This window comes from Hoplias malabaricus, chromosome Y (assembly GCF_029633855.1).
Source record: "Hoplias malabaricus isolate fHopMal1 chromosome Y, fHopMal1.hap1, whole genome shotgun sequence".
NCBI classification, from domain to species: domain Eukaryota; kingdom Metazoa; phylum Chordata; class Actinopteri; order Characiformes; family Erythrinidae; genus Hoplias; species Hoplias malabaricus.
The window spans coordinates 34,751,204-34,762,826 of record NC_089820.1 but is presented as its reverse complement, the minus strand read 5'-3'; the positions used below and the strand labels follow the sequence as shown (position 1 = coordinate 34,762,826).

The following is an 11,623-nucleotide window of genomic DNA, read 5'->3' as shown; positions in this document are numbered from 1 at the left end:
GTTTTGTTATGGAGAAAATAAATAAAATGGATAAAATGTGTGTTGGTGTGTTTTTACGTGGACAAAATATATCCAGATATAATCTGGGAATTAAATGTCTCAGCAATTGAGTCAGGACAGAACTATGGCAATTTGGACATTTCTCCTGGCTGATGCGCATTTCAAAATGTTATTTTCAAAGAACACAAACATTTCTTTGTGGAGGGCAAAAGCTTCTTAGAGAGTACAGCACAGGCATGATCATTTCTGACTAGAAAATACCCTGGGAAACATTTGACTTTACAGGCAATTGAGCTTTAAGCACAATGAGCGTGAAAGAAAATGTGTGTATTTTGAAGCACAAAATGCAAAGCCTTTAATAAATGGCATAGTGCTTTATAAGTACAGCCTTATCCAGAGTAGAGAATTATGATGCATGTTTTTGAAGTTGTTGGGTCTAGGTTTGTTTCCTCTCATAGACATATTATGTAGCTCAAGTTTCTCTTAGGCACATAAGCAGCGGTGGTTTTTTTTGTGTATTGAGCAACCTCAGTATTGGCAATATCCAACATTATCGAGGGATGTTTACATTTTAAACTCTCAGATAAAAATGGTACAGTAGAGGTTATTTGACATTATTGGTCACTAAAAATAAAACAGTTGTGTTAGAGTCCAGAGGTGTTCCCTAAAGGTACATTACAGGAGAGGTGAATATTTGTTATATTTAATTGTAGAACTGTGTAAAATAGAAGGACACAAAAAGAAGGTTCTGGAAATGAAATGGGGCCTATGAAATCAACCCTATTTTCCCAGAATCAAAATTAGAATCACTTTATTTTGCCAAGTATGTTGCACATACAAGGAATTTGTCTTGGTGAGTATACACATATATAAAATGTAACATACAAAACAAGCCAGACAGTCCCAGAGACAACTATCAAGTATCAAACTAAATGAATCCAGAATATAGTATAAATAAAGTGGGCAGAAAGTGTCATGTGCAAGGGGCTAAAGTGGATGAGTGATATTAGTATATATATGCAGATGATAATATATTGTCAATATGACAGTCTCTGCACACTATAAATGTACTATAAAAACTATTACACAGAGTTGTGCAAATATTATACAGAGCAGATATAACACAAGTAAGGTGTAGGTTCTGAGAAGCAGGTTCCTTGTTTTGATGGCTCTGAGTCTCCTGCCAGAGGGAAGTGGCTGGAGGAGGTAATGTCCAGGATGAGAAAGGTCAGGTTTAATTTTGCCAGCATGCTTGGCAGACTACAACCAATGATCCTCTCTGCTGTCCTGATTATTTGCTGGAGTTTGGCTCATACCTGTGAGGTGGATGAAGCAAACCAGATGGTTATGGATGATGTGAGGATGGATTTGATAATTTTGAGTAAAAACTATCATCAGATCAGTCTGTGGCAGATTGAATTTCTGAAATTCTTTTCCACTTCCAAAAAGGGGAGGTGGTAAAGAGTGGGGGTTGTGTCTGAAGTCTATTACCATCTCCAGTTTTCTAGGTTTTTAGCAGCAGGTGGTTGCTGCTGCACCAGGAGACCAACTGCTCAATTTCCTTCATGTAGGCCAACCCATCACTGTGGGTTTTGAGACCCACTACAGTAGTTTCATAAGCAAACTTCAGGATCTTCACAGCTGGATCCTTTGAGAAACAGTCATTTGTGTAGAGCAGTGGCGATTGCTCTAAGACTGCAAGGGAAGCTCAGCGTCCCCTAAAATGTAAAAAATAAGTGATCAAATATATACTGTTGTGTGTACATGTCATTGAATAAATATGCACTACAACGCGCTCAACTTTTGTTCAGAATCTGCTTCTTATCACTGGTAAAGATGTGGCTTTCCCCTCAATCATTCCCTTCACAGTGTTTTAAACAGTGTGGACAGAGTTCAATAGTGAAGCAGCGAAGTGCAGCGAAACGAGACGAGTCATTGGATAAATGCTGGGCTTTGTCCCGCCCATCGGACACTCAGCGTCTCTGGGGGTCTATGGGGCAGTGGGCTGGCCTCGGCTGGCCCAGATGCTCAGCTTCTGCATGATGATTGGATGATCTGTCTGAGGCTGAATCCCTTTTTGATTGACAGCGAAATGAGCGAATCAGCGATCCTTTGGTGTAAAGATATGTGGGAGCACAGGCGGACACACTTCACATGGGCCGAGGCCGTTTAAGCACCTTAACTCTGCTGGCCATTGAGAGGACACTAGTCAAGTCCCTGGAAAAGATGCCTTTTTGGTACAACAGGGTCAAAGATCATTTTCTTAAAATGGAATGGAGGGTAGAATTTACGTATAAATAAACCGACACATTTTATGATGTAGGCCAAAATTGAGCTTCCCCTCCTTGAAAGACCAGCACCCGCCACTGGTCTAGAGACTGAAGAGAAGGGGTGAGAGAACTTTTTGATGCTCCAGTACTGAGAGCCCGGGGATCTGACGTGTTTTCCTAGCCGCACCTGCTGTTTTCTGTTTGTCAGGAAGTCCATGATCCATCAGCACATGGGATCAGGACACAGACAGTTGAGACAGTTTGACCTGCAGTAGCTCTGGTAGCATGGTGTTAAAAGCTCAGCTGAAGTCCACAATTTTTTTTTTAAATCTACAATTAGAATACGGTACTATGTTATGGTAATTATGTTCCCTAATTAGAGGTATGAATATGTAGCTTTGAGGGTACCACCACAGTGACTATTTTTCTGACAGTGCATGGTCATAGGAAAAACTGCTTATCTTATTCATCCATTTATTTATTGTTTGGTCGTGTAGTGTGTAGCAAAGTCATTGACTCAACATCAAAGCGAGTGCAGTCATGGATAAACCATGAAAATACATGATAATTTTGCAGAAAGCACTGTAATATTTTTGAACCTCAAAATAAAATAGAGGTCTTTTCATGAGTTCCAAAAGCTGCACTGTGAAGATATTTTAAGGAGTGGAAAGCATAATAAGCTAAATATCCATTGACATCACTTATTCAAGAAAAAAATAGATATGGATATTTTAATTATGGGACCTGGTGTCACAGTTGTGGTCACTTATAGACTTCCAAACCAACTGACCACACTTTTATAAGATAAAATCTTAGTCCATAGACTTAAATATGAAGTATTAGACAATGCAGTGAAAAGACAGTGATACTTCTTTTCTAAGAAAATAATACTGTTAGCTGGCTAGTTTCATGGAAGAACCTTTTGATTAATTTGTTAAAAATTCTTTCTAAAATGTCGGGCTTGAAGATATCATCATGCAGATGTAGAGCTAAAATGTTGTTGTTTTGGACTTGACTGTGATGAACTCAAGTATTGTAAGCTTTTGTGTTCGTTTCTTTATTACCTTCACACATGTTATTGTTTTCTGTTTTTTTTTATTTTTTATTTGAATCCATTTGTGTCATACTGTTGCTCTATTTCCTTATTATTAAAGTTGTTGTGGATCCTTTTCCCATAATAAAGCAGCACAGTTGGGTTTGATGAGGACAAAGAGGGCTTGTCACCAGCTGATGGTACTGACATTCATTACTCACCAACAGACACTCAGAGCAGCATGGGATTTTATTTCCCTTCCTGTATTACGACAAAAACTGGCTTGCAGTTCATATTCATGCACTAAAATTGATTCACAGTTTATACACTCCACTGCTAGGATTGGTTAATGACCTGCTAGTAGTTGTTGCTCTTTCATTATTATGGGTTAGAATGAACACTCAAAGAACTCTTTACATGATTACATGGTTCTTTGCACAGTGAAATGTTGGAGAATTTGCAATGAAATGTTCCATTTAGTACCCTTTAGAAAAGGGCTCCGTATGACACCTAAAACAAGCTTGACATAGTAACTATAGAAGAACTCTGTTTGGTGCAATATAGAACACTTTAGCATATTTTCCAGGAACATAAAGAAAGGTTTCCCAATGTAAAAAAAAAAATACTACTAAAGAACCACAATTTTAAGGGGAGTGTCTGTGATTATGGGGAAATGCTGTTATCTCTGGTTTGTTTACATGCAGAAGTTATATCTTTTACGTTGGAAGAGCACATTTGAGGGGAAAAAATTACTCTTGTTTACATGTGGATGAAGTTTAACTTGACTATATGTTTTTATTCACTGTTTGAATTACTACAGAAACTTGTTTGTTTTGGAACACTTTCAGTAATGCCGTTAGCCTGAATCAAAGTAATCCAATACCTCATAAATAGGTCAATATTACCCACCTCTGGAGCAGAAAGAGAGAAAATACCTGGCATATCAGATCAACATTCTTTTTTTTTTTTTAAACACTAACACCAGGGCTTTTTAAAAGGCATGAGGTTACAAGATTTTAATCTTGAAACACTCAGCAGATAAATACACAGATCAACCATAACATTATGGCCACCTTCTTGTTTCTACACTCATCTACTCTCTCAGCTTTACTGAGCCCATAGGAGCACTTTGTAGTTCTACAATTACAAACTGAAGTCCATCTATAGCTCTGCATACTTAGTTTGCCCCCTTTCACTGCAGTGACACTGATGTAGTGGTGGTGTGTTAATGTGTGTTTTGCTGCTACGGGTGGCTCAGACACAGCAATGCTCCTGGAGTCTTTAAAAATGCGTCTCACTGTTCACTCTGTCCACCTTGTAGATGTAAATTCAGAGAGAGTAGCTCATCGGTTGCTGTAGTTTGTGTTCCTCATCTAATTCAGCGCCAGTGCCAGGTATAAATGGACAGTCATAGCTTATTCACTGTTAAATCAGAGTGAGATATGAGACACATGAAAATCATGTGGATTTATGCCTATTACAAGCATATCAAAGTAAGGCCCTGTGGGCTTGTGTACAGTAAAGTAACTAACTCACCTGTGTCATGCTGACCATAGCCCCATAAAACACAGATGCAGAATTTTCCTGGTTTTATTTCCCTTTTTCAAAAAGGAAATGTACACAGAGCTTTCTGGTTCGATGTTCTTTCACTTAGCACATCACCGAGGACAATATAACGTAATTTAATAATATAAAATATAATGTAATTCGTTTTTTTTCACTGTTTGAATTACCACAGAAACTCATTTTTAACTATATTATTTTCTGTGTTTACTTTTGGTAATGCACTTAGCCTTCTATCGTATTTGGAGATATTACACATTAAGTGATCTGCAACAGCAAAAATAAGTCTGTATTACACACCCATGGAACAAGAATAGAACAATATCCTCATTAAAGTTTGTGCTTTTTAATGTTTTGAGTGTTCCCCGTTGTCTAAAAAGCAGCAGATGCCTTTTTCTGTGCCATGGCCAAAGAGAGAGAGAAAGCCTAGCATACCAGATGAGACAGTTTTTTTTTAATCATTTACTGATATCTGGGATTTGTAAAAACATTAGGTTTTGAGCACTTAAACAGATAAGTGAGCTAGCAAATGGTGAGAAACCATCAGCTGAGTTTTATCAAAAGGTGTTTTTGTTTTATATTAAAATCCTGAAAAAACATGCTAAAGGGTTATATATTGAACCAGAAATGGTTCTTCTATCGTTACAATATAAGAATAATTTTGGTGCCATACTGAACCCATTTCTAGAAGATGCTAAATAGAACCATCTAACACAGTACCTTTTATCATGCAAAAGGTTCTTCGAGTGTTAAGGTTTCTATATAAAATCCTTTTATTTCCTAAAGAACCCTTGAAGAACCATAATGTAAAATGTGTAGACATTATCACAGTGCTTCTTTTGCAAACCCAGTCAAAGCTTTTCAGACACTGCTGACCAGTCTGGACATGCAAACCAAAGAGAAAAGAAAGGTGCTGTGCTGAATTTACTGGAGAGAGAGAGAGAGAGAGAGAGAGAGAGAGAGAGACAAAGGGAGGTACACTCTAAGTGCTTAACATTCCTTTATTTATCCTAATACAGTAACCTAGCCACTGATTTACTACTGTCTGAAAACTCTGATCCATCAAAAAGGATTAAATTAGACCAAGACAGGTATAACAGTGTTAACCAAATGTCCTTGTCCTTGTCCTTGTCTTGTTTTCCTAGAAATTTCCACTGTGCCAGAATGATTCAATTGATGCAGCATTGCATGTAGCAAGAGGTTTAGAAAGATGAATTAAAGTTGTTCAGTAGAGTTTCTATAAACAGAAACACAGTTTAAAAAAAAAAACAGAGCGGAAAAAGAAAAAAGAAAGAACGAACGAAAGAAATAAACAAGCCTCTCTATCCACAAGGGTGCCTATCATCAGCGCCTGTTGCTATGGTGACAGGCTGTACGTGTCCCAATGGCATTTGTCGAGTTTACATAAGGAACTGAGATGGATTCAAATCACGCAGATATTGAACACTTTTTTAGATTTTTAAATCTAATACGTATGATGTACACTTCTCTCACATGTGTATGCAGCAAGGACATGGATAGAATTTTTCCTGCCCTTCCAGCGATTTTAAAGTTTCTGTCAAATTTCAGTCAGCACAGGAGGGGTGAGAAACATGACAATGTTCAGGCACAGTAGTGCTACGAAACCCTGCCTGTGATAAAAATACCAGCAAACAAGTATGCCTAGGCTCCGTCCTCTCTCTCCATCTCTAAAAGATAAGCTGTCTCAATCAGTAGAACCAGCTCAGCAGTGGCAGACTGAGATCATGCTGGTCACTTTGGGACCACATGCCGTTCTCTGCTAACTCACTCTCTCATTTTTCCTGCCTCTTTCTGTTCTCTTGCTCAGCCTGTGCTGCAGCCAGAAAAAAATATGGCTCTCCAAGACCAAACAGATCTACCCTAAAGTCAACATTATTTGAAGAATTCTCACATCCATATACCAAAACTATCAGTAATCAGGTGTCACAACAATAACCTGGAAATTTAACAACATAAAATAGCAAAAGCAGTGCTAGAACTAGTTCTCATCTGCTTTTGGGAAGTGTATTACCCACATCTGCTGTAAGGATAGGCTGCCTCATATTTTTTGTTTATTATTGGTGGGATGCTTTCCTTTGCAATATTAATATTGCAATGATCTGTAATGATATGTAAGTAAGCCTTCTGACCAATCCTGAAATTTTCTTACTCAAAAAATATTGTGATCTTGCCTGATTAAAGCTCATATTTAAGGCAAGAAAATGGTGACAGGCTATGACCAGAAAATATGTACATTTTGGTCCCTGTCACGGCAGCACAAACCGTCAATTACATTCTGAAATGTTTAGCTTTTTAGGACTATTAATTGACTAATGAAAGACTAATATATATATTGCTTGAAAAAAGGCCAGAGCCTCATTACTTCACAAAAAATTGTGTGATGTCAGATGACAGTTTAGAAGCAGCTTGTCCTTTCTTCATCTGACTCCTTTCTTTGGCTTGCTGTGCAGTCCTCTATATAAAACAACAACAAAAAAAACCACATTGGTTACACACCAATATCTCACAAAAAAAAAAATATGTAGATGAGGGTGTGGTGGGCTGATATACTTAATATTTCTCCACCTTTAGATTTCTGAAAACAGAACAAAACACAGACTATAGCAACTACATACAACTATAACTGCTTGTTGAAGGAGAATTAGACAAGGGTTTTTTGCTCTTGGGGCTCCTAATCTAATTAATTTTTATAGTACTGTATTGAAAAACTGGGGAGGGTGGTGGGAGTTGTTTTTATTCACTGTTTGAATTACTACAGAAACTCATTTGTTTTGGAACACTTTCAGTAATGCAGTTAGCCTGAATCAAAGTAATCCAATACCTCATAAATAGGTCAATATTACCCACCTCTGGAGCAGAAAGAAAGAAAATACCTGGCATATCAGATCAACTTTCTTTTTTTTTTTAAAACACTAACACCAGGGCTTTGTAAAAGGCGTGAGGGCATGAGGTTACAAGATTTTAATCTTGAAACACACAGCACATAAATACACTGATCAACCATAACATTATGATCACTTTTTTGTTTCTACACTCATTGTCCACTCTCTCAGCTTTACTGAGTCCACAGGGCTGGGTGATGTCAGCACTTTGTAGTTTTACAATTACAAACTGAAGTTTATAAGTTACAACATGAGTGTCTTATCATATCTTCTGTTGGCACACTTGCCTTTGGGCTGAGAAATCTTGTGTTGTGAAACATCTCCCTGGTGCAAAGTATGTTACATGTACTGATGTGTAATAACATGTGTTGTGTAGAGAGCTGAAAGCTTGCTTTACCATCCGATGACAGACAGTACAGAGCGTCTGCAGGTTATCCAGTAAACACTGGCCTCCTCCACTGTAGACTGGATTGATGTGGTCCACCTGCCAGAACTGCCCTTCCACTGGGTTACGAATAATCTCGTTCAGCTACAAAAAAACACACATTTAGTCTTAAGGTGCACTAGTTAAGAAGACTGAAAGGCTACCATAAGGGATACAGACCTAGAAGATGCATTTCTCTTCTCTAAAGCCAAGAACAGATGGCCATAGTCTGTGCCTTGTTATTAAAAGTGCCAGAGATTCTGCAGCAGCTCTTTTTCATCCAAACTGCTTTCACACTTCAATCTTTCATGTTTGCTGGGTATTGGCAGTGTATACGTGGTGTGTTTGAGTGTGATCTCATGTTTTTATTCCTAATGGAGACACAATGGTTTGAAAAATCTCCCTAATATTGTCTTTCACCCTTTAAAAATTATTTTAAAATAATATATATATAATTGAAAATGTGAAACTCATATATATATATATATATATATATTACAAAGAGTGACCTATTTCAAGTATTTATTTCTTTTAATGTTGATGATTATGGCTTACAGCCAATGAAAACCCAAAGGTCATTATTTCAGAAAATTAGAATAATCAAGACAAATTATCAACAGTTTGCCGACAAGATTTATGGAGATGTGGATTTCATTTTCCAGCAGGACTTGGCACCTGTTCACACTGCCAAAAGTACCAATACCTGCTTTAATAACTACAGTATCATTGTTCTTGATTTGACAGCAAACTTGCCTGACTCAAACCCCATAGAGAATATATGGGGTATTGTCAAAAGGAAGATGAGAGACACCAGACCCAACAATGAAGATGAGCTGAAGGCAGCTATCAAAGCAACCTGGGCTTCCATAATACCTCAGCAGTGCCACAGGCTGTTCACAGCCATGCCACGCCGTATTGATGCAATAATTCAAGCTATAGGAGCCCCAAGTATTGAGTATTGAGTGCATATGCTTTACATACTTTTCAGTAGGCAAGCATTTCTGTATTAAAAATAATTTTTAAATCTTATATAATATACTAATTATCCGAGATAATTTTCAGGTTTTCAGTGGCTGTAAGCCATAAATCAACATTAAAAGAAATAAATAGGGATGCACCGATTTTTCATTTTTTGGTACAAGAACCTATAATTAGCACCTTGGAGTAGTTGATATATTAATAACAGATAATTTTATCTTCTGTAATTAATTGTAAATTTACATTGGATTAAAGCAAAACAATTTTTTTTTTATCATAGGACAAGCTTTTTATAACACTCAATCAATGTAGGGGGAGCCAAGGAGCACAAATATAAAATCTTTCTCAGTGTTCTTTTAATAGGGAAATATTTATACATGTAAACACTGTTACAGAAAATGTAGATGTATAATACACAGTCCCTCACAGACATGGCACATCAATGTGTGCGTTGGTAAAGCCCTGGTTTGTCGGCATCTTGTTGCCGTGAAAAGAAACAGGAGAAATCATTAAATGGGTTGCAACTGCTGAGCCCCAGGGGTTTCTGGGTAATGTAGTTTTCTTTCCAAATTGCTCTCTAGGCTGTTTTGGCTCACTGAACAGCGACAAGGGACTATGGCGGCATCACAAGTGCTTTATCTTGAGTGGAAAACAGAAATAATGTGAGTGTGTGTATGAAAGAGTGAAGGCTGGAGAGTGAGCGAGGGGTCCTGCAAGAGCTGAACTGAAAGCTGAACCAAAGCAGTGGCATTTCAGTTTGCAGAGGCTGTTTTAGGCTCACAGCCTCCGGGGAAGCTAGAGCACAGAAATCAATCCACTTCCTTCCACACAACAAAAACAGCGACATCCCATAATTATCCACATGGAGCCCCAGGGTGCCCACAGAGGATGATAATCACTGAATACAAAAGGGGAAGATTCTTTTCCTTACCTTGGTTGATACATACACACACAGGCCATCCCCTCAATACATATTTTGTGGCCATGTAATAACTTCCCACCTCATCTCTCTGTTTGACTAAAAATTTGTGAACATCTGACCATCTACAGGTGTATACAAACTTTTGGACATGTAATGTATTGAGTCTTTATTTATATACATGAATGTAACATTTTAACACATCCTTTGAATGTAAGATCTTGTTCACAGTTTAAGGTGTGTGGAGGCGGAGTGAGGGTGGGTGGGGTGCAGGGGTATGTAATATAATTATAGCTCTGTTTAATGTGGAACAGAGCACTGCACAATTTAATATGGAAGGTGCAGCGAATTTGTAATTCTAGCTAAAATACATTACTTATTTTGCAAGCGACATTTCCTTTTATGTAAAAAAAAATATATGAAAGCTAGTACTCTTCTACAGTCACGCATGAGTTTACACTCTGTAACTTACATTACTTTTTCTAACTGTGGTGATTTACATTGGAGTACCAACCATCAGGAATTTTACCATGGTTTACTGTGATACCGGTAACTATTTCATGTCTAAATACCACCACATGTTCAAACAATGCCTTCTAGATCTCCAGCTCTTCTACATTAAATCCACCGGTGTGTGTGATATGAACTGAGATTTTATACCAAGGGCCAGTTAAAATAGAAAGCATGGCTTTGATTTGAAGCTGTTGTTGCTGTTGCCAGTAGCTCGGCCAAAAATGGCAAACAAATATCAAACTTGAATCTTGTAGCAATGAACTGTGAGAAAAATCAATGCCCATCTGACAGACCAGGTAGTCTGTTAACACCACACCTTCCAGGAATGCTCCTCAGTTTCTGTATATTAGTAGTTATTAGATGTTTAAGCACTCAGATAGGTAATATGTTGTTGTATTGCATTTTAGGGGATTACTGTTTTTGTTATATTTTACAATACATGTTTTCTTCTGACTCAACTGATGAATTTTAATAATATTGTATCAGTTATTTGATCGCTTTCATTAAGTGTTCAGTTTAAATTTTGACTAACAACAGAACACTCCAGGAAGCTCTGCAGGTCTGGGAAGTCCCCTGCTCACACCACCCCAACATCATCTCCAGGGAGAATGTAACATCACATGGTTCATTTCATAACTCAGAAGATGGTGTCAAATGGATTTCTGAGATAAACTATAGCTCCCTTCTAGAATTTAGGGTAGTTATCATAGAGAAATTCCCTAATGTTTTTAATCTTTCCTGCTTCTCATGTATCAAGGTAGCCCATTTTATTATGTGAATGTATAATCTATACAATAATAGATTAGATAGATATATCATCATCATCATCATCATTTTCTTCTCCGCTTCTCCATTTCAGGGTCGCGGTAGATAGATATATAATAGATAATATATTTAATAAATCAGCTGTGTTGATAAAACGGGCCGTTGGTTATTTATTTGTGTGTGCACTGATTTTGGGGTCAAGAACCCTTTAATGTATAAATTATAATAAAAATAATTAATAAATAACTGACTCTG

The 11,623-nt window shown here is 37.5% G+C and overlaps 1 protein-coding gene across 3 annotated transcripts in view; it reads right to left on the bottom strand.

Moving 5' to 3' along the window:
- Nucleotides 1–911: 911 nt before the first annotated feature.
- LOC136677970 (DNA annealing helicase and endonuclease ZRANB3-like) overlaps nt 912–11,623 on the bottom strand; it is a 166,776-nt gene continuing 156,064 nt past the window's right edge. For all 3 annotated transcript variants that reach the window (XM_066655694.1, XM_066655696.1, XM_066655695.1), the window contains 3 exons: nt 8,167–8,298; nt 7,250–7,341; nt 912–1,316 (listed from right to left, as the gene is read on the bottom strand). In XM_066655694.1, coding sequence (XP_066511791.1) covers nt 1,292–1,316; nt 7,250–7,341; nt 8,167–8,298 — 249 coding nt within the window. In that variant the 3' untranslated portion in view covers nt 912–1,291. The remainder of the gene's footprint in view (nt 1,317–7,249; nt 7,342–8,166; nt 8,299–11,623) is intronic.